General features: G+C 50.0%; 3 protein-coding genes across 17 annotated transcripts in view; 1 reads left to right on the forward strand and 2 right to left on the reverse strand.

The window, feature by feature from the left end:
• Positions 1-24,948, reverse strand: part of C19H19orf53 (chromosome 19 C19orf53 homolog) — a 542,027-nt gene that overhangs the window by 483,374 nt on the left and 33,705 nt on the right. Inside the window, exon 1 of one of the 10 annotated variants that reach the window (XM_050770991.1) lies at positions 15,675-15,678. The exons of 6 other annotated variants lie outside the window; for them this stretch is intronic. The gene's annotated coding sequence lies outside the window, so the exon portion shown is untranslated. Of the gene's footprint in view, positions 1-5,651; positions 5,656-6,480; positions 6,485-12,751; positions 12,756-15,674; positions 15,679-24,948 lie in introns of those variants that run through there. 3 more of the 10 variants (XM_050770988.1, XM_050770987.1, XM_050770977.1) reach the window with 3 other exon arrangements.
• The window catches only part of YJU2B (YJU2 splicing factor homolog B), a 595,535-nt gene that overhangs the window by 467,690 nt on the left and 102,897 nt on the right, over positions 1-24,948 (reverse strand). The window lies entirely within an intron of this gene.
• Positions 1-24,948, forward strand: part of CACNA1A (calcium voltage-gated channel subunit alpha1 A) — a 307,593-nt gene that overhangs the window by 207,770 nt on the left and 74,875 nt on the right. For all 6 annotated transcript variants that reach the window (XM_050769983.1, XM_050769982.1, XM_050769981.1 and 3 more), the window contains exons 20-24: positions 12,332-12,795; positions 14,089-14,227; positions 15,827-15,956; positions 22,337-22,396; positions 23,817-23,923. In XM_050769983.1, the coding sequence (XP_050625940.1) occupies positions 12,332-12,795; positions 14,089-14,227; positions 15,827-15,956; positions 22,337-22,396; positions 23,817-23,923 (900 nt within the window). The remainder of the gene's footprint in view (positions 1-12,331; positions 12,796-14,088; positions 14,228-15,826; positions 15,957-22,336; positions 22,397-23,816; positions 23,924-24,948) is intronic.

Here is a 24,948-nt window from a genome sequence, read left to right on the forward strand (position 1 = left end):
GTGAAACCCCATCTCTACTAAAAATACAAAAATTAGCCGGGCATGGTCGTGGATGCCTGTAGTCCCAGCTACTCGGGAGGCTGAGGCAGGAGAATCGCTTGAATCCTGGGGGGTGGAGGTTGCAATGAGCCGAGATCACACCACTGCACTCCAGCCTGGGCGACAGAGTGAGACTCCGTATCAAAAAAAACAAATGTGCTGTATTTGGCCAGGAGCAGTGGCTCACACCTGTAATCCCAGCACTTTGAGAGGCCGAGGCGGGCAGATCACTTGAGCACATGAGGTCAGGAGTTGGCGAACAGGCTGGCCAGCATGGTGAAACCCCGTCTCTACTAAAAATACAAAAATTGGTGGTGCCCACCTGTATTCCCACTACTCAGGAGGCTGAGGCGGGAGAATTGCTTGAACCTGGGAGGTGGAAGTTGCAGTGAGCTGAGATGTGCCATCACATTCCAGCCTGGGTGACAGAGCAAGACCCTGTCTAGAAAAAAAAAAAATGCTGTACTTTTTGTTTTTTTGATACAAGGTCTCGCCTTGTTGCCCAGACTGGAGTGCAGTGACACAGTCATAGCTCACTGCAGCCTCTACCTCCCGGGCTCAAGCCATCCTACTGCCTCAGCCTCACAAGTAGCTGGAACCACAGGAATGTGCCACCATGCCTGGCTAATTTTTGTAGAGACAGTGTTTTGTAGAGACAGGGTTTCACTGTGTTTCCCAGGCTGGTCTCAAACTCCTGAACTCAAGCATTCTGCCTGCCTTAGCCTCCTTAAAGTGCTGGGACTACAGGTTTGAGCCACCGCACCCAGCCTAATTTTTTTACCTTTAGTAGAAACGAGATCTGGCTATGTTGCCGAGGTAGGTCTCCAACTCCTGGCCTCAAGCAATCCTCCCACCTCAGTCTCCCAAAGTGTTTGGATTAGAGGCTTCACAGATGGGGAAACAGAGATTGAGTGAGCTCCTTAAGGTCATGCATCTAACCAGTGTCCTTGAACCCAGGCTATCTGGCACCAGAGGCCTTGAACATTTCAGGGAAACTATTAAGAGAAGCCCCACTGTCGTCCAGAATGATATCGTCTTCCATGTCCTTGCTGTGTGACTTCTGGAAAGTGACTTCATATCTCTGGACCTCACGTAACGGAAATAGTGGGATCTAATTGGGTCATTGCCAGGATTGAATGAAGTCATGTATGCAAAGGGCCTGGAAGAACAGTTGACACATAATAAGTGCTCAGTAAATTTAGACCATTGTTTGCCATTTTCAGCCAACTGTCTTTACCTAATGTTATTCTTCGGAAGTTTGAAAAGCCACACTGTTGGGAGGTCAAGGCAGGAGGATCACTTGATACCAGGAGTTGGAGACCAGTCTGGGCAATAGAGGCAGACCCCATGTCTATAAAATATAAAAAATTAAACAGATGTGGTGGCATGTACCTGTAATCCCAGCTACTTGGGAGGCTGAGGCAGGAGGGTCACTGGACCCAGGATTTCTAGGCTGTGATGAGTTATGATCGCACCACTGCAGTCCAGCCTGGGCGACAGAGCAAGGCCTTGTCTCAAAAAAAAAAATAAAAAAGAAAGAAAAAGAAAAGCCACTCTGGGCCCTAAGAATTAAAGGGGGAGCAGAGTTTCAAAGTTTTGGATGCAGCGGAATGTGGTGGCTCATGCTTGTAGTCCCAGCACTTTGGGAGGTCAAGGTGGGAGGATCCGCTTGAGCCTGGGAGTTCAACACCAGCCTGCACAACATAATGAGACCTCATCTTTTAAAAATAAATAAAAGCGGACTGGGCGCGGGCACGGTGACTCACGCCGTAATCCCAGCACTTTGGGAGGCCGAAGCGGGTGGATCACGAGGTCAGGAGATTGAGACCATCCTGGCTAACAAGGTGAAACCCCGTCTCTATAAAAATACAAAAAATTAGCCAGGCATGGTGGTGGGCGCCTGTAGTCCCAGCTACACGGGAGGCTGAGGCAGGAGAATGGTGTGAACCCGGGAGGCGGAGCTTGCAGTGAGCTGAGATCCGGCCACTGCACTCCAGCCTGGGTGACAGAGCAAGACTTTGTCTCCAAAAAAAAAAAAAAAAAAAAAAGGTGTTCCACAATGTTGAACACCTCTTGGTAAAGTTCCATATACAGAAGAGTCTAGTCTTTCTTCTATTTATTTAGTAGTTGCATTGCAGGAAAATGCAGTGTATATTAAAAACATGCAAAAAATATGTTATATTCTTATGTAAAACAGAGTTAGGTTTAAACTAAAGGCACAGGATCAGGTGCAGTGGCTCCCACCTGTAATCTCAGTGCATTAGGAGGCTGAGGAAGGAAAATCAATTGAGGCCAGAAGTTCGAGACCAACCTGGGCAACATAAGGAGACCTCCATGTTTACAAAAGAATTTTTTTTTTTTTTTTTTTTTTTTTTTTTTTTTTTGAGACGGAGTCTCGCTCTGTCGCCCGGGCTGGAGTGCAGTGGCGCGATCTCGGCTCACTGCAAGCTCCGCCTCCCGGGTTGACGCCATTCTCCTGCCTCAGCCTCCCGAGTAGCTGGGACTACAGGCGCCCGCCGCCTCGCCCGGCTAATTTTTTGCATTTTTAGTAAAGACGGGGTTTCACCGTGTTAGCCAGGATGGTCTCGATCTTCTGACCTCGTGATCCGCCCGCCTCGGCCTCCCAAAGTGCTGGGATTACAGGCGTGAGCCACCGCGCCCGGCCAAAAGAATTTTTTTTAATTAGCCAGGTGTGGCGGCAGGTGCCTGTAGTTCTAGCTACTTGGAAGGCTGAAGCAGGAGGATTGCTTGAGCCCAGGAGTTCAAGATTACAGTGAGCTATGATTATGCTATTGCATTCCAACCTGAGCAACAGAACAAGTCCTTGTCTCAAAAAATAAAATAAAAAGGCCAGGCGCGGTGGCTCACGCCTGTAATCCCAGCACTTTGGGAGGCCGAGGCGGGCGGATCACGAGGTCAGGAGATCAAAACCATCCTGGCTAACACGGTGAAACCCCGTCTCTACTAAAAATACAAAAAAATTAGCCGGGTGTGGTCGCAGATGCCTGTAGTCCCAGCTGCTGGGGAGGCTGAGGCAGGAGAATGGCGTGAACCCGGGAGGCGGAGTTTGCAGTGAGCCGAGATCGCACCAGTGCACTCCAGCCTGGGTGACAGAGCAAGACTCCGTCTCTAAATAGATAAATAAACAGAAAAAGAAAGAAGCCCAAACAAACTAAAAGCACAGGTAATTACAAGCAAGATTTTTCAACTCTTTGAGGGACATTAGAAAGTCATGAAGGGGAAAAGATAAGCCTTTCCCATATGGGACTGTCCTGTACGTGGTAGGGTATTTAGTATAACTGCCTACCATTCTCTAAGTGCCTACGGTGCCCCTCAGTCATTATGTTATTGGGTTTCCACATAGTTCTATAACACCTTCCTGAACGCCATTGTTCTAGGTCATTCTTTCACTTCAGTCTTCTCCTATGGGTTTATGCATTCATTCATTTAGTATTTACTAAGTGCCTATTATATTCTAAGCTCTTGCTGTGAGTTCAGTCATGTAACTACAGGTGAAGTGGTCTGAGGCATTCTGAGAAATATGATCAAGAAACTGCTCCCAGGGTCTCAGGGCAGGTTTTCAGAGGAGCAATCTGAGAAGGGAGTAGAGTGTTTCAGTCTAACAACAGCATGTGCAAAGGCCCTGGGGTGGACCAGAAGGAGGCCAGTTTGCAGGACATGAATAGTGACAAGAAAGTGACAGACAAAGAAATTGAAGGCGCATTGATGAGACTCTGAGGCTGTCAGTCACTCATGGGAATGAGAGGTCAAAAAGGGAGTTTAGGCCGGGCGCGGTGGCTCACGCCTGTAATCCCAGCACTTTGGGAGGCCAAGGTGGCTGGATCACAAGGTCAGGAGATCAAGACCATCCTGGCTAACACGGTGGAACCCCGTCTCTACTAAAAATGCAAAAAATTAGCCGGACGTGGCGGCGGGCGCCTGTAGTCCCAGCTACTCGGGAGGCTGAGGCAGGAGAATGGCGTGAACCCTGGAGGCGGAGCTTGCAGTGAGCCGAGATCGTGCCACTGCACTCCAGCCTGGGCAACAGAGCAAGACTCCATCTCAAAAAAAAAAAAGGGGGAGTTTAGGTGGAATAAAGTGTCTACCACAACAGTCTATATATAGTAAAGACCAATGAAGAGCCAGGTACAGGCTAGTGTGATGGTTTCTGCCTGTAATCCCAGCACTTTGGGAGGCCGAAGCAGGTGGATCACCTGAGGTCAGGGGTTTGGGACCAGCCTGGCCAACATAGTGAAACCCTGTCTCTACTAAAAACACAAAAAATTAGCCAGGCTTGGTGGCGGACGCCTGTAATCCCGGCTACTCAGGAGGCTGAGGCACAAGAATCGTCCCAGGAGGTGGAGGTTGTAGTGAGCTGAGATCACACCACTGCACTCCAGCCTGGGCAACAGAACAAGACTCTGTCTCCAAAAAAAAGAAAAAAAAGCCAGGTACAGTGGTATGCACCTGTAATCCCAGGGTGCATAAAACCTCCTGGGTGGAGGCTGAAACAAAGGATTGCTTGAGCCCAGGAGTTCAAGACCAACCTGGGCATTTAGAGAATGGGAGGCTGGTATATTAAATACCCTACCATGTACAAGACAGTCTCATACGGAAAAGAATTATCCTTTCCTCTTCATGACTTTCTAATGCTCCTCACACAGGTGAAAAATCTTGCTTGTAATTATCTGTGCCTTTAGTTTGTTGGTTTATTTAGGGGTTTTTTTTTTGAGTCAGGGTCTTGCTCTGTTGCCCAGGTTGGACTGCAGTGGCATTGCTCATTTTAGAGATGAGCAAGACCTCATTTCTAAAAAAAAAAGAAAGACCACTGATTATTAATTACTCTTGCTATTGTTACTAATATTACTATTATTATCAGCCTTATGAACAGATCCAGTATTATTGAAGGAGGCAGAGTGACAGGGACAGAATGTCTCTCCCTAACAATATGCCAGAAAGAGTTTTTGAAAGACAACAGTAAACATTGGAGATTACAAAAGCAACAAAGCCTAGTTGTGAAAGGCAAGGACTTTGGGGCAGGCAGTCACATTCCTGCCCTATCACTTCCAGGCTGTGTGACTTTCAGAATTTCACTCCTCCTCTCTGGGCCTCCATTTCCTCGTCTCTAAAATGGGGATAAGACTAGTAGCTACCTCCTACTCTGGATACAAGATTTAACTGAGTTAGTACGTGTAAAATGCTTTGAGTAGTTCCTGGCTTATAACAAGAGCTCAATAAATGTTAGCAATTGTTTTGTAGAGTTTTGGGGTCTCACTACATTGCCCTGGCTGGTGTCAAACTCCTGGCCTCAAGAAATTCTCCCACTTTGGCCTCCCAAAGTGCTGGATTTACAGGCATGAGATACTGTGCCTGACCATGTTAGCTATTATTAATATGAATATTATTAAGTACTCAGTGAATGCTATTTTTAGCAGTAGTAGTAAGCACTCAATAAGTGTCAGCTAGTACTGTTATTAATAGTCTCATCAATAAACATAAAAAAAAATAAGGACCCAGCTTGCCCAAATCCCACAGATGGTTCCTGCTCCCTCTCTTCTTCAGAGGAAGAAAATATCTCCCCACTTTCACCCCCAAAGCCTCAGCTGGCCAGACCCCCATTCTGAACCAGGGGAGCACTGCTAACTCCATTATGAATAGACACGTCAAACAACCCGGCCGGGAGAAGCATTATTCGTTTGGCTGATAAAGAGGTTCTAAGGCTCTTTGGAAATAAAACTTCATGAAGATTCATGCACTTTAAGAGGAAAAAAAAAAAATCCAAGATCAGTCATTCATCTGCTTTAAAAAAAAGTGGCAAAGATAAAACCTTATTTGAGAATATAAAATAATAAAAAGACATTTTAGTTCTCTGTTGTGGCAAAGCCAGTGGCCTTCCGAGGTCTGCCTTGTGCATGTTTCCTCTTTAGCCGTTCCTTGAGGCTTTTTGCAAACGTACCCTGTGTTTTTCATTCTTCAGCATATTGATAATTTTTTTTTTTTTTTTTTTTTTTTTTTTTTTTGAGAGAGAGAGTCTCACTCTGTCACCCAGGCTGGAGTGCAGTGGCGCGATCTCTGCTCACTGCAAGCTCCACCTCCCAGATTCACTCCATTCTCCTGCCTCAGCCTCCCAAGTAGCTGGGACTACAGGCCCCCGCCACCATGCCCGGCTAATTTTTTTTTTTTTTGTATTTTTTTTAGTAGAGACTGGGTTTCACTGTGTTAGCCAGGATGGTCTCCATCTCCTGACCTCGTGATCTACGCACTTCTGTCTCCCAAAGTGCTGGGATTACAGGCGTGAGCCACCGTGCCCGGCCACATATTGATTTTTTTTTTTTTTTTTTTTTTTTTGAGATACGGTCTCGCTTTGTCACCCAGGCCCCGGAGTACAGTGGTGCAATCACGGCTCACTGCAGCCTCGACTTCCTGGACTCAGGTGATTCTCCCCCCCTTAGCCTCCCGAGTAGTTGGGAACTACAGGCGTGCACGACCATGCCTCGCTAATCTTTTGTATTTTTTGTATTTTTTGTTTTGCCATGTTGCCAAGGCTGGTCTCCAACTCCTGGGCTCAAGCGATCCTCCCGCCTCAGCCTCCCAAAGTGCTGGGATTACAGGAGTGAGCTACTCTGCCAGGCCGATCATATTTTTTTTCCTTTTTATTCACTTTGTCTTCTCCTCATTCCTACCTTCATCTGTCTTTCAGTGGCCCACTCCAGTGAAAAGTGGACTGACGCACATTCTATTTCATATAATTCAATGGCTGCTGGCCCCAGATCCTCCATACCAGGTGGCCGAGCCCAGTGGCCCTGCAGGGTGGACAAAATGAGGGTGGAACTTTCCCAGACTCTCAGTAAAAATCTGTGGAGGACAGAGCATCTGCCTCTCCCTTGAAGCCAGGCAGTGCCTCCTCCCAGGCCTATCTGGGTGCAAAGGGAACTTTTGCCAAGAGCTACTCCACTGTAGAATTCTTGTCTCTGCTGTTCGCATCCTAATTCCATCTGCATCTGTCACCATGACAACCCACTCCCCAAAAAGAACAGCAAGAGAGATGCTGGACTTTTGACCTCCACAGTTTATCTTGCATGGGGGCAGGGCGTGGTTAATTCTTTAGCACTCTAATTCTTACGGCACCCCCAATGGGCCCTAGTTTTTTGTTTGTTTGTTTGTTTGTTTGTTTGTTTGTTTAGAAACAGAGTCTTGCTCTGTTACCCAGGCTGGAGTGGAGTGGTACAATCGTAGCTCACCGTAGCCTCGAACTCCTGGACTCAATTGATCTTCCCACCTCAGCCTCCCAAGTAGCTGGAACTGCAGCCTTATGCAACCACGTCCAGCTGATTTTTTTTTTTTCCTTAGAGATGGGGTCTCACTATGTTGCCCAGACTGATCTCAAACTCCTGGGCTCAAGCAATCTTCCTTCCTCAGCCTCCCAAAGTGCTAGGATTACAGGCGTGAGCCACAGTACCAAGCTGCCTGATTAAAGCATTGAACACCAGAGAGCCCAGCTCAGCTGTTTTCCAGCTGGGTAACACTGGGCAAATGACTTTGCCTCTCTGAACCTCAGTCTCTTCCTCTGAAATGGGGCCAATCACTATATCCATCGCAGATGCTGGTGGTTGCAGGGATGAAATGAGTTAATACGTGAGGTCCTTAGGACAGGGGGGTGGGGGTGAGCAATAAACAGGGACTGCTGTTATTATCACCCCCACATAATCTGATCTCGGGGTCTGAGTGTGCCCCAGGCAAGGTGTCCGCAGTCCTCCGCAGAAGGATGCCAAAGTGATTAGCTGGCACAAGAATGCCGTGCAGAGCAGGTGTTATGCAACTGGCCGCCTATTCCAGGCAGAGGATGCCAGATCCCCAGGGGGAAGGGGGAAGGGGGAAGGGGCCCAGCTTCAAAGTTTTCTGCCCCTTTTGAGTTCTCCTTGGAGACACTTTGGAAATGAAACCTCCTGGAAATTGATAATAGGCCTCTGCAGGCTGAGCTTGTTAAAATTTCCCAACAAACAGCCAACAGAAACTCTATGAGGAAGCAAAAACAAGACAAAGCAAACATTGGCAGACCCTTTTCCATCTGCTCTTGGTAGATGGTATTCCTCTAAGAAAATGCCCCCACGAGTTTCTCCATGGCCTCTTGAGCTGGTGGCCAAAGGATTTAGGTTCTCTTTGAAATTATAACTTAACTGGGCCTGCTTTATGGTAGGGATCTCTCTCTCTTGAATGTGTATATACATATACAGGGCCAGGTGTGGTGGCTCACACCTGTAATCCCAGCACTTTGGGAGGCCGAGGCAAGTGGATCACTTGAGCCCCAGGAGTTCAATACCAGCCTCAATAACATAGTGAGACCCTCTCTCTACAAAAATTAATAAAAGTAACCAGGCACAGCAGTGTGTGCCTGCAATCCCAGCTACCTGGGGTGGGAGGATCGCTTGAGCCCAGGATTTAAAGGTTGCAGTGAGCTATGTTCACACCACTGCACTTCAGCCTGGGCAACAGAGCGAGACCCTGTCTCTTAAAAATATATTATTATTATTATACACACGCATACCCACACACACGCATTACAGATAATGAGAAAATACTCTCAGCCAGGTTTTCACGTGATACACAACTTCTCAAAAAGCATCACAAGCAGCTTAGAACTAGGAATTTCTTTGTGGACTGTCCAAGATGTTGAGGAAATACTGGTTTAGAATTTACCTCATTTAGGCCAGGTACGGTGACTCACGCCTGTAATCCTAGCACTTTGGGAGGCCAAGGCCAACAGATCCCTTGAAGCCAGGAGTTTTAGCCTGGCCAACATGGCAAAAATCTTGTCTTTACTAAAAATACCGAAAAAAAAAATTAGCTGGGTATGGTGGCACACGCTTGTAGTCCCAGCTACTCTGGAGGCTGAGGCAGGAGAATCACTTGAACCTGGGAGGCAGAGGTTGCAGTGAGCCAAGATCACCGAGATCGCACATTACACTTCAGCCTGGGTGACAGAGCAAGACTCCATCTCAAAAAAATAAGATAGATAAGATAAATATATATAATATATATATATATAATAGAAACTATGAAACAAGTGATCTTTGTATGTTTCCAAAATATAACAGCGGGACAGGCATAGGATAGACGTTCCTATTGCAAAAGGGAGAAATTGGAAGGGATAAAGAGGTCACCAGTCCTAAGCAAGTGCTAAATCCAGCAAGACAAATCCCATTAGGTTTCAAGGCCTGAGAATAATCCTCGGTGACTCTCAGCTCATTAACATACTTAGTTCTCAGAGCCAGACTCAATGAGGTTACGGCCCCCATGTTATGGATCAGGAACTGAGGCTAAGTAACTCACTGGAGATTATGTGGTAAAGAAGGTCCAGGATCGGCCAGGTGCGGTGGCTCACACCTGTAATCCCAGCACTTTGGGAGGCCAAGGCGGGCGGATCACGAGGTCAGGAGATCGAGACCATCCTGGCTAACACCGTGAAACCCCGTCTCTACTAAAAATACAAAAAATTAGCCAGGCGTGATGGCCGGCACCTGTGGGAGGCTGAGGCAGGAGAATGGCGTGAACCTGGGAGACGGAGCTTGCAGTGAGCCGAGATAGAGCCACTGCACTCCAGCCTGGGCGACAGAGCGAGACTCCATCTCAAAAAAAAAAAAAAAAAAAGAAGGTCCAGGATCATTGCTTCAGTCTCCGGGATATGGAGAAGGTTCTACTCCTGCTATCCCAAATTTTAAAATGTGGGAACTAAGGCTCAGAGAGGTTAAGCAAACCACACAGGGTCACACAGCTAGTGATGTTGCCAAGATTTCCCCGGGTGTAGTGGCTCATGCCTATAATCCCAGCATTTTGAGAGACTGAGGCAAAAGCATCACTTGAGCCCAGGAATTTGAGACCAGCCTGGGAAATATAGTGAGACCTCATCTGTACAAAAAGAAAAATTAAACAGTTAGCTAGGCATGGTGGCATGCACCTATTGTCCCAGCTACTCGGGAGGCTGAGGTGGGAGGATTGCCTGAGCCTGGGAGGTGGAGATTACAGTGAGCTGAGATCGCACCAGTGCACTACAACCTGGGTGACAGAGTGAGACCCTGTCTCAAAAAAAAAAAAAAAAAAAAAAGGCATTGCCGAGATTCGAACCCAGGTTCAGCCTGTCTTCTGAAATGTCACTCTATGACCCACTCACGAAACTGAGAAGGCAGAAAGTTGCTTGGACCTGCCCATTTCCCCTGTGCGGTCTCAGAGAAACAGTGGAACTGCCTCGGTTTCTCCTTCTGGGAAGTATTAATAGAAACATCCCACTTACCTACTTTGGTCTGAAAATAAATTAGCTTGTCTCTCTTCCGCTTACTAAAAACACCCTGGGTTTTTGCACGTTAAAATGCAAAAATAAAATGAGGAGAATGGTGCTGGTAGTTTCGCCAGTGGGAGGCCCTCTGGGGAAAGCCAGCCTTTTATTTATTATTTATTTATTTATTATTTCTAAGGAGATTTGTGGGAAACCAGAGCTGTGTTGTCCAGGGGGTCTATAGTCCGGAAGGCATCAGATGGGCTGCTAAGTGAGTCTTTGTCAACCTGCAGATGGCAGGAGGCAGGGCCCAGGTGTCCATGGCTTGGAGACGCAGGGGTTGATGGGAGGTCTGAGGCTGTGGGATCTCTCCTGGAACCTCAGTATCCTCATCTAGATAATGGGGACATTCTGGCCAGGTGCGGTGGCTCACTCCTGTAATCCCAGCACTTTGGGAGGCCGAGGCGGGTGGATCACTTGAGGCCAGGAGTTCAAGCAGCCTGGGCAACATGGCGAAGCCCTGTCTCTACTGAAAATAGAAAAACTAGCTGGGCATGGTGGTGCATGCTGGTAATCCCAGCTATTCGGGAGGCTGAGGCACAAGGATCACTTGAATTCAGGAGGCGGAGGTTTCAGTGAGCCGAGATCCCGCCACTGCACTCCAGCCTGGGCAACAGAGTGAGACTCTGTCTCAGTTAAAAAAAAAAAAAAAAGAAAGAAAAAAAAGAAGAAAATGGGGGTATTCATTTATTCGCTTATCATTTGACAGTAAGTTACCCAGCATTGACTGTGTGAGAGGCCCTGTACTAGGCAGTGAAAACTCAGCTATGAATAAGAAAGTTAAAAACAAGCTGGGCATTGTGGTTTACGCCTGTAATCCCAACATTTTAGGAGGCCGAGGAGGAAGAATCACTTGAACCCAGGAGTTTGAGACCAGCCTGGGCAACATAGTGAGATGCCAGTCTCTACAAAAAATTTAAAAATTAGCCAGGCATGTTGGCGTGAGCCTGTAGCCTCAGCTACCCGGAGGCTGAGATGGGAGGATCACTGGAGCCCAGAAGTTCAAGGCTGCAGTAAGCTATGATCCTGCCACTGCACTCTAGCCTGGACAACAGAGTGAGACCTTGTCTGAAAAAAAAAAAAAAAAAAAAAAGAGGCCAGGTGCGGTGGCTCACACCTGTAATCTCAGCACTTTGGGAGGCTGAGGTAGGTGGATCACTTTAAGGTCAAGAATTCGAGACCAGCCTGGCCAAAAGGGTGAAACCCCGTCTCTACTGAAATACAAAAAATTAGCCAGTTGAGGTGGTAGGTACCTGTAATCCCAGCTACTTGGGAGGCTGAGGCAAGAGAATCGCTTGAACCCGGGAGCCAGAGGTTGTAATGAGCTGAGATCATGCCGCTGTATGACAGAGCAAGATTCCATCTTGGAAAAAAGAAAAAGAAAAAAAGAAGGAAAAGAAGTAAGATGATGGGGAGTTGTGGAAACCTGTCAGTGGGCATGTGAAGGTCTTGAACTCTGACCAAGAATTGAACAGCCCCTTCTCAATTCCAGGCGCTACAGGGATCTGGGACACAGCTTCTCCCTGACCAAATTGTACCCTTTCCTTTTCTTTTTTTTTTTTTTTTTTTTTTTTTTTTGATGACAGGGTCTCACTTTGTCACCCAGGCTGGAGTGCAGTGGGACGATCACAGCTCTCTGCAGCCTCAACCTCCCAGGCTCAAGCAGTGCTCCCACTTCAGCCTCCCAAGTAGCTAGAACTACAGGCACACACCACCACGCCTGTCAATTTATACATTTTTTGTAGAAATGGGGTCTCATTTGTTGCCCAAGCTGGTCTTGAACTCCCGGCCTTAAGCAATCCTCCTGCCTCGGCCTCTCAAAGTGCTGGGATTACAGGCGTGAGCCACTGTGCCCAGCCCAAGTTGTACTCTCGAAAGATGGAATCTTAGCTAGGATCCTGACCTGTTGCGTTTTATCCTAACTCAGTTGTTCGTTCTTTTTCATTCACTTGCCTTCCTCAGAGAGAACCAGGGCTCTGGGGTCCCTGTGTCAGGCCCCAACCTGTCAACCACCCGGCCCATCCAGCAGGACCTGGGCCGCCAAGACCCACCCCTGGCAGAGGACATTGACAACATGAAGAACAACAAGCTGGCCACCGCGGAGTCAGCCGGTCCCCACGACAGCCTTGGCCACGCCGGCCTGCCCCAGAGCCCAGCCAAGATGGGAAACAGTACAGACCCCGGCCCCACGCCGGCCATCCCTGCCATGGCCACCAACCCCCAGAACGCCGCCAGCCGCCGGATGCCCAACAACCCGGGGAACCCATCCAATCCCGGCCCTCCCAAGACCCCTGAGAACAGCCTTATCGTCACCAACCCCAGCGGCACCCAGACCAATTCAGCTAAGACTGCCAGGAAACCCGACCACACCACGGTGGACATCCCCCCGGCCTGCCCACCCCCACTCAACCACACCGTCGTGCAAGGTGAGACCCTCCGTCCTCACATCGCTGGGCAGGGGACCCGGCGCCCCTGGAGCCAGAGGCTCTGCTGAGTGACCCTGGACTGTGACCCCATCTCTCTGGCCTCAGTTTCCCCCCTGGAAAATGGGCATAGACGTAGTTTCCTACCCCGCAGGGCTGTGGAACATTCAGTGAGATAATTTGAGGACAGTGCCTGGCACGGGGACGTGTTCGATCAGGTTAGCAATATCTCCTACGTCCTTCCTTCCCTAGGGGAGCCAGGAAGTCACCCCATTTGAGGAGCAATAGGGTCCTCTGATGGAAGCTTGAGGGGATCAGATGATTGATTCTCTCGGCCCAGCACTGTCCAAAAGAAATGTAACACAGGCCACATGCAAATGTCAGTTTCAACTTTCTAGTCGCCACATTAAAAAAAGGGGCCAGATGTACTGGCTCATGCCTGTAATCCCAGCACTTCAGGAGGCCAAGGTAGAGTAAGCCAAGAGGGCACCACTGTGCTGCAGCCTGGGTGACAAAGCGAGACTCCGTCTCAGAAAAAAAAAAAAAGAAAAAGTAGTGAACTGCTGAGTAGATGATGTCTTAAGTGCCTCTAGTGTCAGTTCTGTGTGAGAAATTTTCATGGGTCTGCTGGATAAAGGCTTTCCATGGTCCTGAGACCTAAGATCCTAAGATCTTGTCACTGTGCCCATTTTATAGATGTAGGGACTGAGGCTCAGAGAGGCTCAGCCTGCCCGTGCGCACATAATCTGGCTGGGCTGCAGAATGGAAGCTCCAGAGGCTGATAGCTCCTCCCTCGAGTCGAGAGCAGTGCTAATGGGGGCACGACGTGCGGTTTATGGGAGGTCTCAGTATTTCCATCTGTTCAATGGATCTCTTGGCACTGTCCCTACCTGCCTGCAAGTGAGGACGTGAAGGTCCAACAAGGATAGGGGCAGGTCTGTGTTAATATCCCGTGAGGGCCCCACCACACTCAAGGCTATGGAGTGGTTGAGAGCAGGCTCTCGGGGGCCAGGCCTCCTGGGTTTCAAATGCCAGCTCTGCTACTTCCTGCTGTGTGACTTTAGACAAGTCACTTTACTTCTCTGTGCCTCAATTTCCTCATCTGTAAATGGGGGATCAGAATATATCAACCTCAGGGCCATACAAGGGTTCAGTGATGTCATAGGATGCCTGGTATATACAGCAGGCGCTTTATAAATGTCAGCGGCTTCTTGCCTGCCCTGGGAGTACACAGGAGTTCCCAGAGACTTGTGGGAAATTGTGGAGGGAGCCCTGTGTTGGTTCTTGTCCCAACAGTGAACAAAAACGCCAACCCAGACCCACTGCCAAAAAAAGAGGACGAGAAGAAGGAGGAGGAGGAAGACGACCGTGGGGAAGACGGCCCTAAGCCAATGCCTCCCTATAGCTCCATGTTCATCCTGTCCACGACCAACCCGTGAGTATGGCCCCCAGCAAGGGCAGGGGGGCCTGGGGCTCCCACCAGGGTAGCGGAATTCAGGCCAGATAGAGGGCAATGAGTGAGTGTTGACCACCATGAGTCCAAGGGTACCTTTGAACAAACTGAAAACAGATGCTCCTTCCTTAAGTCATGTAAGATGATTTGTCACAATATACTGACTTTGTTGGAAGAGATCCCCTTCCTGCCCTCCGCTAGAAAATCATTGTCATAAATATCCAGATCTATGCTGTCTGTGATGTAAGAGGCACCCCCTTAGAAATGGCTGCCTTGTGTAGTACACAGCCTGAACAACTGCACATGGCAGCCCTAGGACCCGAACTCTGTTCCTAACCTAGACTCTGTAAGCGTTTAGATTCTGGGCGGACAGTCTCTGAGTTCCATGGCCTTCTGTCTTGGGCATCTTTGAAATGGATAGATTATTTAGGGGAGAATTATCCTGTGAGTGTCGTGGTGGCTCGGAGGTTATTTCAGAATTGAATGTCTCCCAAGGCTATTTCTTGAAAGCCTGACCCCTCAAAATGCTTCTTGATAATGAAGGATCATGTCAGATAAGATGGGGGGAAGCTGCTTTCTATAATCTGCCTCTTGGCAACTCACTCTGAGTAGTAATAAATAAAAGTACTTTTAAAATACTTTTTTATTTCATTGACTTATCGATTTTTACTAAGGAAACACTTATGTGGTATTTACTCAGTGCCAGGCACTGTTCTGAGTGCCTTAAAATTTTTTAAAAATTTCTCTGAGGTTGTTAGTATGCTTAGCTCCGTTTGACAGATGAAAAACTGAGGTCCAGAGACGTGAATTCACCTGCCCAAGGTCACACAGCAAGCCAGTGGGAGAGCTGGAGTTTGAGCCCAGACACTGGCTGTAGCCTCCTTGTTCTTAATCACTCAGCTCTGCTGCCATTCACACAACCTTATGGACTATTTGTTATTGGCTCCACTTATTAAGAGGTTAACTGGCACATCCCATTGGTACCTTCAAGGCTCTGATAAGGCCTGCAGTTCATAATTTCAATAACTAACTTTTTGGAGCCCCTATCATGAGCCAGGTATAGATTAACTCTCGGGTCTCACGATTTTGTGAAGTAAGCATTAGTATTATGGCCATTTTACAGATGAGGGCACCAAGGCACAGGGGGACAAGCAACTTGCCCAAGGTCACACAGCTAATTTTTAAAAAAGAAAGAACCCTACTTAACCCATAGATTCACAATATTGTTTGACCCTGGGACATTTAATATCGAAAAGGCTTTTTATCTCCTACAGAATTAAGGACCGTATTTCTTCAACCTAGCTTAGGGATCAAGATATTTCAAGAGGGTCGTTTGGGAGTGATAGGAACATTGCTAAACAGGGCATGTGAATGTCTTCTCTCACCAAGGTCCCCTCTGCCTTCTTGGGGTTCCAGGACCCAGAGAGGGCCCCCACCTGGAGGAGCTTAATAGTTTGTTGTGTATGAGGCCTTGGAGGTCGGAGATCTCAGGTAGTGGTAGGTAACATGAGATTATGGAAGAAAAAGGTTTGCGAGCCTGTGGTCTGAGTGGACCTCTGCACACCCGTCTGTCTCCAACAGGCTTCGCCGCCTGTGCCATTACATCCTGAACCTGCGCTACTTTGAGATGTGCATCCTCATGGTCATTGCCATGAGCAGCATCGCCCTGGCCGCCGAGGACCCTGTGCAGCCCAACGCACCTCGGAACAACGTGAGTCCCACAGAGCACGCCCCTTCCTAGCCTGGCTCCTCTGCCTCAGGCCACTTTCTCCTGCATCCAAAATGCTATAGGTAGGGTGGGATGTTGGGGGCACCCCTAGGCATAGCCCTTATGGCTGTTGGTTGAGAGGGGAAGCTCTGATTCCTTGGGGATGCTCTTGGAAGTAAGACATTCCTTGAGGCAGTGGCTGTGTGAGCCTGGTGGGGAGGAGGTGGCCCAGAGTGGCTGGGGCTGAAAATTGCTGGATTCTTTAATGGAGGCGTGAGACTAACAGGATATGGATGTTGCACACTCTCTACATGGAATCGGGGGGTTACTGGGGCAGGGGCAGTGCTCAGAGGTGGTCCCCTCTGCAGTAGACATTTCCCTTTGGGCACGAAGCTCTGAAAGAAACAACTATTTGGTTCAGAAAGAGAGCCTAAGCTTTCGATTTTTATGAAAGCAAGCCCCTTTGCAGGTGATGGGTCTCTTGACAATCCCTGTTAATTGAGCACTTGCTGAGTCCCAGGAAGAAACTCAGCATGAACCATCCCGTTTCATCCTCACAATGCACCCCCGCTCCTTGCCCAGGCATCCCCACTTGACAGATGGGAAAACTGAGGCTCAGGGGAATGAAGGAGTGGTAAGTGACCCGTCCAGGGTCACACAGCAGAATTCCAACTCCGCATCCCCCAAAGCTCCCACTGCTTCCCCCCAGCTGTCTGCATTTACTAATCACCTACTGTATGCCACGGATGGGTGTGCGTAGCCCCTTTGAGTCCTGACAAGCAGGAATGAGTGCATGCTTGTGGTTGAGATGGGGAAACGGAGGCACCAACAGGCAAGGGCGTGCCTCAACCATGGGCTGCGGGCAGAGGCTTGTCCCCAGGGCCTGGTAGAGGGTGGACTGGTGGCTCCTGTTTCCCTCCCCAGCTCCCTCCCCCATCCCTTCCCTCCCAGCCCAGAGCCAAAGAAGTGTGTTTTCTGCTGGTCTGAGGCTCTGCTGCCCTGGCTAAGTAGGTTAGGACCCAGGCAAGGCTGGCAAGCCCCATCCCTCAAGCCCGCCCACAGCTTACCATGCACTTTCCCTTCCTTCCCAGGCCTGGCAGGCCCCCACGGGGACCCCATGGGGGAGATGGAAGGAAATAATTAGAACACAGCTCCCCGAGGAAGCCAGAGCCAGTGCCCAGCCTCCTCACAGCCGGCTCAGTTGCTTTCTGTAGCCTGGGTTCCCCCAGAGGCCTCCAGGAGCCAGGCATGGGGAGGGGGTGTCCCAGGAGGGGTCCACAAACTCCCTGCTGGCTGGAGGAGGCTGGAGAAGGCACAGGCATGGATGATGCGGGGGGCACGGCAGCTCCCAAGGCTGAAGGGAATCTAGGCAGCGCTCAGACCGGGCCCCAGGGAGTGTTTGCAAAGAGCATTCAGCTCCCCGGCCCCCTCCTTCGTCCATCTCGCAGTCGAAACTTCTCTACAAGAACACTGTGGCCCCATAACGTTCACACCACGTAACCGCCATCCAGGGCAAGAAATAGAACAAAAACGCCCCACGCGGCATGTGCCTCCTCGATCCCCCACCCCCACTGCCTTCCTTCCCTCTGGAGCTGCTGGGGACACTGTCTGGAGACATTTTTGGTTGTCACGACAGGAGAGGGGAGGTGCTCCTGGCATCTGGTGGGTGGAGGCCAGGGACGCTGCTCAGCACCCACCGACACGCAGGACGGCCCCCTCTCTAGAGAACGATCCTTCCCCAAATGTCCACAGAGCCCAGCCTGAGAAACCCTGCCTTACAGGTAACCACGACCCCAGCTTCTGGAATGAGCGTTTCTCAGCTTCTCTCTTTTTTCCCACCTGCACAGACTTTTTTTTTTTTTAAGAAACAGGGTCTCTCTCTGTCGCCCAGGTTGGGGTGCAGTAACGTGATCATGGCTCACTGCAGCCTCAACCTCCTGGACTCAAGTGAGCCTCCCAGCTCAGCCCCTCAGGTAGCTAGGACCACAGGCATGCACCACCACACCCAGCTAATTTTGAAAATTCTCGTAGAAACGGGGCTTCGCTATGTTGCCACGCTGGTCTCGAACTCTTGACCTCAAGTAATCGTCCCTCCTCAGACTTCCAGAGCCCTGGAATTACGGGCATGAACGACCGCACTGGCCAATTCTTAAAAACTAGAATTTATGTTTGCTCTTCTGTAACATTCAATAAATGTGACACCTATGCTTCCCCTTGTCACCCAACATTGTATTCGCACTAAGTGAGTATATGTTGCTGTTGCAGGATTGATGGGCATTCTTTTTTTTTTTTTTTTTTTTTTTTTTTTTTGAGATGGAGTCTTGCTCTGTCACCCAGGCCAGAGTGCGGTGGTGCAATCTTGGCTCACCGCAACCTCCGCCTCCCGGGTTTAAGCGATTCTCCTGCCTCAGCCTCCGGAGTAGCCGAGACTACAGGTGTGCGCCACCACGCCCGGCTAATTTTTGTATTTTTAGTAGAGATGGGGTTTCACCATGTTGGCCAGGCCAGTCTCAAACTCCTGACCTCAAGTGATCCACCCACTTTGGCTTCCCAAAGTGCTGGGATTACAGGCGTGAGCCACCATGCCTGGCCGATGGGCATTCTTTATGAGGCTGTTTTCAGATGTACTGGGTGGCATGGGGTGTGTTATCCATACCCTGTTGACAGATGTTTGGGTTGTTTCTAAGTGTGAATACTGTCCCCATGCCACACCCCTCAACATGTTTCCTGAGTCACCTGGACAAGAATTTCTCCAGGAGGCTGGATGCAATGGCTCACGCCTATAATCCCAGCACTTTGAGAGACCAAGGTGGGAGCATTGCTTGAGGCCAGGAGTTCGAGACCAGCTTGGGCAACATAGTGAGACCCCCCCCCCACCTCTACCAAAAAAAAATTTTTTTTTTGGTCGGGTGCCGTGGCTCATGCCTATAATCCCAGCACTTTGGGAGGCCGAGGCGGGTGGATCACGAGGTCAGGAGATCAAGACCATCCTGGCTAACACGGTGAAACCCCATCTCTACTAAAAAAAAAAACACAAAAAATTAGCCAGGCGAGGTGGCAGGCGCCGATAGTCCCAGCTACTCGGGAGGCTGAGGTAGGAGAATGGCGTGAACCCAGGGGGCGGAGCCTGCAGTGAGCTGAGATCACACCACTGCACTCCCGCCTGGGCGACAGAGCGAGACTCCATCTCAAAAAAAAAAAAAATTAAATTAAATTAATCGAGCATGGTGGTGCACACCTGTGGTCCCAGCCACTTGGGAGGCTGAGGTGGGAGGATCACTTGGGTCTGGAAGGTGGAGGCTATAGTGATCTGTGTTCGTATCGCTGCACTCCAACCTCGGTGACAGAGCGAGACCCTGTCTCAATAAATAAGAATTCCTCCAGGGTATAAACCAAAAGCGAAGTTTCCAGAGCATAGAATTTGCAAGTGGTTGGCCTCAGTAAATGCAGCTTGAATGTTTACTAGACAATAAACACTAGTGACCCTTTGGGAGGCCAAGGCAGGTGGATCACCTGATGTCAGGAGTTTGAGACCAGCCTGGCCAACATGGTGAAACCCCGTCTCTACCAAAAATACAAAAATTAGCCAGGTGTGGTGACACACAACCATAATCCCAGCTACTCAGGAGGCTGAGGCACAAGAATCACTTGAACCCAGGAGGCAGAGGTTGCAGTGAGCCAAGATGGTGTCACTGCACTCAGCCTTGGCAACAGAGCAAGACCCTGTCTCAAAAATGTATATAAATAAATAAAAATAAACACAGTGGGCCATGTGCCGTGGCTCACACCTATAATCCCACCACTTTGGGAGGCCAAGGCAGGTAGATCACCTGAGGTCAGGAGTTAGAGACCAGACTGGTCTCTACTAAAATTACAAAAATTATCCGGGCATGGTAGCATGCGCTTGTAATCCCAGATACTTGGGAGGCTGAGGCAGAAGAATCGCTTGAACCCAGGAGGCAGAGGTTCCAGTGAGCCAAGATTGTGCCACTGCACTCCAGCCTGGGTGACAGCGAGACACCGTCTCAAAAAGAAAAATTAAAAAATAAATGAATGCAGTGGCCCTTGCTCCAGTAGCTCATGGGAACTCCTATTCTTCCACATCCTTGTCAACACTTGGTGCTGTTGGCTGTTTCATTTGGCCGATCTGCTGGGTGTGGAGTGAGATCTTATTGGGGTTTTGCTTGGCATTTCTCTGTAATGAATGAGATCAAGCACTTTTTTGGATTAGACAGGAAATTACATGTGCAAATAGATCAAAAACATCAAAATATTAGGCATACTTGAAACTAATTTATTGGTCTTTTGATTTCTTCCTGCACACCTTACTAAGCACTCCAGAATTAGATTCGCCTGATCCCCTGGCCTGCCCTTTCCCAACTCCCTCTCTTCCTTCTTTCCTTCCATTCATTCCTTTAGTATTTAATAAGCAACTACTATGTGCCAGGTACTGAGCTAGCCAGGGAGGATTGACAGGGTGTGAGACGGTCCCTGCACTCCCAGAGCCCACAGAGCACCAGGCCTTTGACCAGGCTGTGCCCACTGCCTCATGCACCTGAAATACTCTCCCACCACCATCCCCTCTGCCCACCCAGGTCCTTCAAGCCAATCCCCTTGCACCAGCCCCTCCCTCGAGGAAGTCCCTCGCCCTGACCCCAGGCACTCTGGTCTCTGATTCCGCTTCAGTCACCGCACATAACAGGAATATAAGTTATAACCACACAGATCACAGAGCCCAGCTCCTCCAGGACCCAGTACAGCCCCAACTGTTCATGCATTCACTCAACAAACATTTCTTGAGCACCTACTGTATTCCTGACCCTGTATTATAAGCTGGAGATGCCATGGTGACAGACAGACATCCCTGTCCTTGTGGGGCTGACATTTGGGTGGGGGAGATGGACAATGAGATTATCGGTAACTCTAACAGATGTTCAAGGAGTGATAAGTGGCCGAGGTTGTGGTGGGCAGAGGGAAAGAGAGACTTTGTAAAGAGGATCTCAAGGACCAGGAGATGGAATTTAAACAGTCAGGCAAGTCCTCACTGGAAAACTGTTATTTGAGCTAAATCACAAGAATCAAATGGGATGTAGGGAAAAGCATTCCAGAGAGACAACAGCCTGTGCAAACGCCCTGAGGTGGGAGCATCTTGGGGGATAAGAGGAAGTGAGCAAGGGAGAGAGGGAGAAGAAGCGAGGGCAGGGAGCTGACTGGTCAGATTGTGAGGGCCTTGGGGAGGACTTTGACTTTTATCCCTGAATGAGGTGGGAGCCACGGAGGGTTGTAAGCAGAGGAAGGATGTGCCTGACTCGGGTTCACAGCGCCCTCTGGTGGCCATGTTCAGTAGTGCTCAGCCCTTGCAGCTTCCAGGTGGATCTGATTTGGGGTTTTTTTTGGTTTTGTTTTGTTTGTTTTGTTGTTGTTTTGTTTTGTTTTTAGACAGAGTCTCTGTCTCCCAGGCTGGAGTACAGTGACGCGATCTTGGCTCACTGCAACCTCCGCCTCCCGGGTTCAAGCGATTATCACACCTCGGCCTCCCAAGTAGCTGGAATTACAGGCACACGCCACCATGCCCAGCTAATTTCTTGTATTTTTAGTAGAGACGGGGTTTTGCCATTTGGTCAGGCTGGTCTCGAACTCCTGACCTCAAGCGATCTGCCTGCCTCAGCCTCCCAAAGTGCTGGGATTACAGGCTTGAGCCACCACGCCCAGCCAGTGTCCACCCCTAGTACCTAGCACCAGTCAGACACTGTGCCAGCACACCGTCATCTTCATGCCTGAGTGACACCGGAGGTGTGCTATGGTGTGTCCTGGAGAGGGGCTGGGTCAGAGGGCGCCGCTCATCCAGGCAGAAACATCGGGCCTGGGGAGGGGGACAGGAAGAATCAACCTATCCTGGGAGGGGCCTGGCCTTGAGGCAAGAAAAGATGCTGTGGCGGGAGGTTGGCCCCAGTGTTTAAGAAACCACGTAGCAACTGTTTCTCGCCCAGGATACCCAGGAAAGCAAGGGTACTGGGGGATTAGATCCGTCACCAAGAGGGATGCAGTCAGCCCTGAACTTCCGCTTCGAATCCACTATAGGGCTTGGCGCAAATTTTAAAAGGCACCCTTCCCGCGGGTTAGCGAACCGGTCTAGGACAGTGATTTTGTTTGTTAGGATTTGCTGCCATCTGCTGGACAGTTTCATTCACAACATACAAATCTGCGGTATGAAGAGATGGGAGGGGCCCTTGTGCAGTGCACACCCTGCCCAACTGTATATAGCAGCTGTGTTTCCTCTTCTGGGTAGAGACTCTGCTCCCCAGCAGGCAATCGTTAGTTTTACCGGGGCGCTGCTGGAACAGGCCAGTGATCCACTGCCCTCTTGTTTTTATCCCCAACAGGTGCTGCGATATTTTGACTACGTTTTTACAGGTGTCTTTACCTTTGAGATGGTGATCAAGGTGAGTGCAGATTATAAGTGAGAACATGCGGTAATTTTTTTTTTTAAGCAAGTGCAGGGCTGGGCACAGTGGATCATGCCTGTAATCCCAGCACTTTGGGAGGCTGAGGTGGGCAGATCACTTGAGATCAGGAGTTTTAGGCCAGCCTGGCCAACATGGTGAAATCTCATCTCTGCCAAAAATACAAAAATTAGCCAGGCGTGGTGGCTCATGTCTGTAGTCCCAGCTACTCGGGAGGGTGAGGCAGGAGAATCTCTTGAAGCCTAGGCTGCGATGAGCTGATGTGGAGACTGCAGTGAGCCAAGATCATGCCACTGCATTCCAGCCTAGGTGATAGAGTGAGATCCTGTCAAAAAATAAAATAAAGAGCCAGGGTTCCAGGAGATTCTGAGCCTTCAAGAATGCCCTACCTCGAGAGGATGAGTCTCCCGGAGGATTACAAATGCCTGGTGTGGGCCGGGCACGGTGGCTTAAGCCTGTAATCCCAGCACATTGGGAGGCCGAGACGGGCGGATCACGAGGTCAGGAGATCGAGACCATCCTGGCTAACACGGTGAAACCCCATCTCTACTAAAAAATACAAAAAACTAGCCGGGCGAGGTGGCGGGCGCCTGTAGTCCCAGCTACTGGGGAGGCTGAGGCAGGAGAATGGCGTAAACCTGGGAGGCGGAGCTTGCAGTGAGCTGAGATCTGGCCACTGCACTCCAGCCTGGGTGACAGAGCGAGACTCCGTCTCAAAAAAAAAAGAAGAAGAAGAAATGCCTGATGTGTTTGAAGAGCAGCAAGGAAGCTGGTGTGGCTGGGCAGAGCGAGAGAAGAGTGGGGAAGTGAAGGACAGAGAGATGAGAACGGGGAGGTGAGGGGCAGCTTGTGCAGAGGATCACAGAGAGCGAGCTCTTTGGCTTTTACTTTGAGTGAGGTGAGAGCCCTCGAGGGTTCTGAGCAGAGGGGGGACTTGACCCTTGCCCTCTGGCATCTGTGGGAAGCCAGAGAACCTGTGAGCAGATGATCACACTGGTCCCCATCCCATGAGCGATGATGAGAGGGGATCAGGCTGGTGACCAAAGAAGAGGTGAGAAGTGGACAGATTCTTGGAAGGTTCTGGAAACACAGCCAGTGAGCTTTGCTGATAGAGCCACCCATGAGGGATTTGGGACAAAGAGGCTTCAAAGAGGGCCCCAAAGTTTGGATCTAAGAGCCGGCAAGCCAGAGCTGGCTTCCATTAGGCAAAGAGGGGCCGCCTCATGGGGCAGGAGCTCCCCACTCCTCCCCGGAGTCCTCTGGCCACTGCCCATCCCTGCAAGATGAGGTGGCTTCATTGGCTTCCCTGCCTGTCCCCGAGAGGCTAGAGAGTGGGTGGCAGCACCCCAGGGTGGGGATCAGGTGGGGGTTCTGAGCACCCTCTCTTCTTCCCCAACAGATGATCGACCTGGGGCTCGTCCTGCATCAGGGTGCCTACTTCCGTGACCTCTGGAATATTCTCGACTTCATAGTGGTCAGTGGGGCCCTGGTAGCCTTTGCCTTCACGTAAGTCTCCTCTCGAGGCCTCTATTTGCCACTTTTCTCCCAACCCCCAGCCTGGGGCCACCCATCGGATTACAGGACGTGTTCTCAGGGTCTAGGGAATGGGTGTGTGGGCTCTGGGGACCTGTGAGATATCAGCATGCCACCAGGAAGAGCTTCGATTGGCTTTTTGCATGACGTCCGTGGAGGAAGAAGGGACCCGCCCCCCGCCCCAACCTTCTACCTCCTCGCACAGCAACGGTCTTCAGCCACATCACGGGCCCCTTGCTGTGCTGCTTTCCGTAGACTAGCCTCGCCGGAACATCTCATCCCCCTACTGCTCCGCAAGTGCAACCTAAACCGCTGTCTCTTTGGAAAGTCCCTAAAGAGACAATCAGGAAATGAATGTGCATGAGAATTCTGACCCCCTCCCTGTGCCTGAAGGCCCCGTAGTTGTAGACCCGGTGACTCCCTTTGTGTGTCTTTCACTTCTCCTGGCAGTCCTAGGATTCTCTGTCCTCTGAAAGGTCATGTGTCATCATGCAGCTCCAAGATGGCACCCCAGTTGTAGGCAGCCATTTCAGGATGGCACCCAAACACTTAGCAGTCATCCCAAGATGGCATCCAAGTTCTGGGTGGCCATTCCAAGATGGCGCCTGAGTTCTGGGCTATCATTCCAAGATGGCCTTTGAATTTGGGGTGGTCATTCTTAGATGGTCCCTGAGTTCCAAGGTGACCTTCAAGTTCTGGGTATCCATTCCAGGATGGCCCCCAAGCTCTGGGTGGCTATTCCAAGATGGCCCCAAGTTCTAGGCAGCCATTGTAAGATGGCCTCTAAGTTCCAGGGTGGCCCCCAAGTTCTGGGCAACCATTCCAAGGTGGCATCCAAGTTCTGGGTGGCTATTCCAGGATGGCCTCTGAGTTCTGGGCTACCATGATAAGATGACCTCTAAATTCTTGGTGGCCATTCTTACATGGTCCCTGAGTTCCAAGGTGGCCTTCAAGTTCTGGGTAGCCATTCCAAGATGGTCCCCAAGCTTTGGGTGGCT

This window comes from Macaca thibetana, chromosome 19 (genome assembly GCF_024542745.1).
Source record: "Macaca thibetana thibetana isolate TM-01 chromosome 19, ASM2454274v1, whole genome shotgun sequence".
NCBI lineage: Eukaryota > Metazoa > Chordata > Mammalia > Primates > Cercopithecidae > Macaca > Macaca thibetana.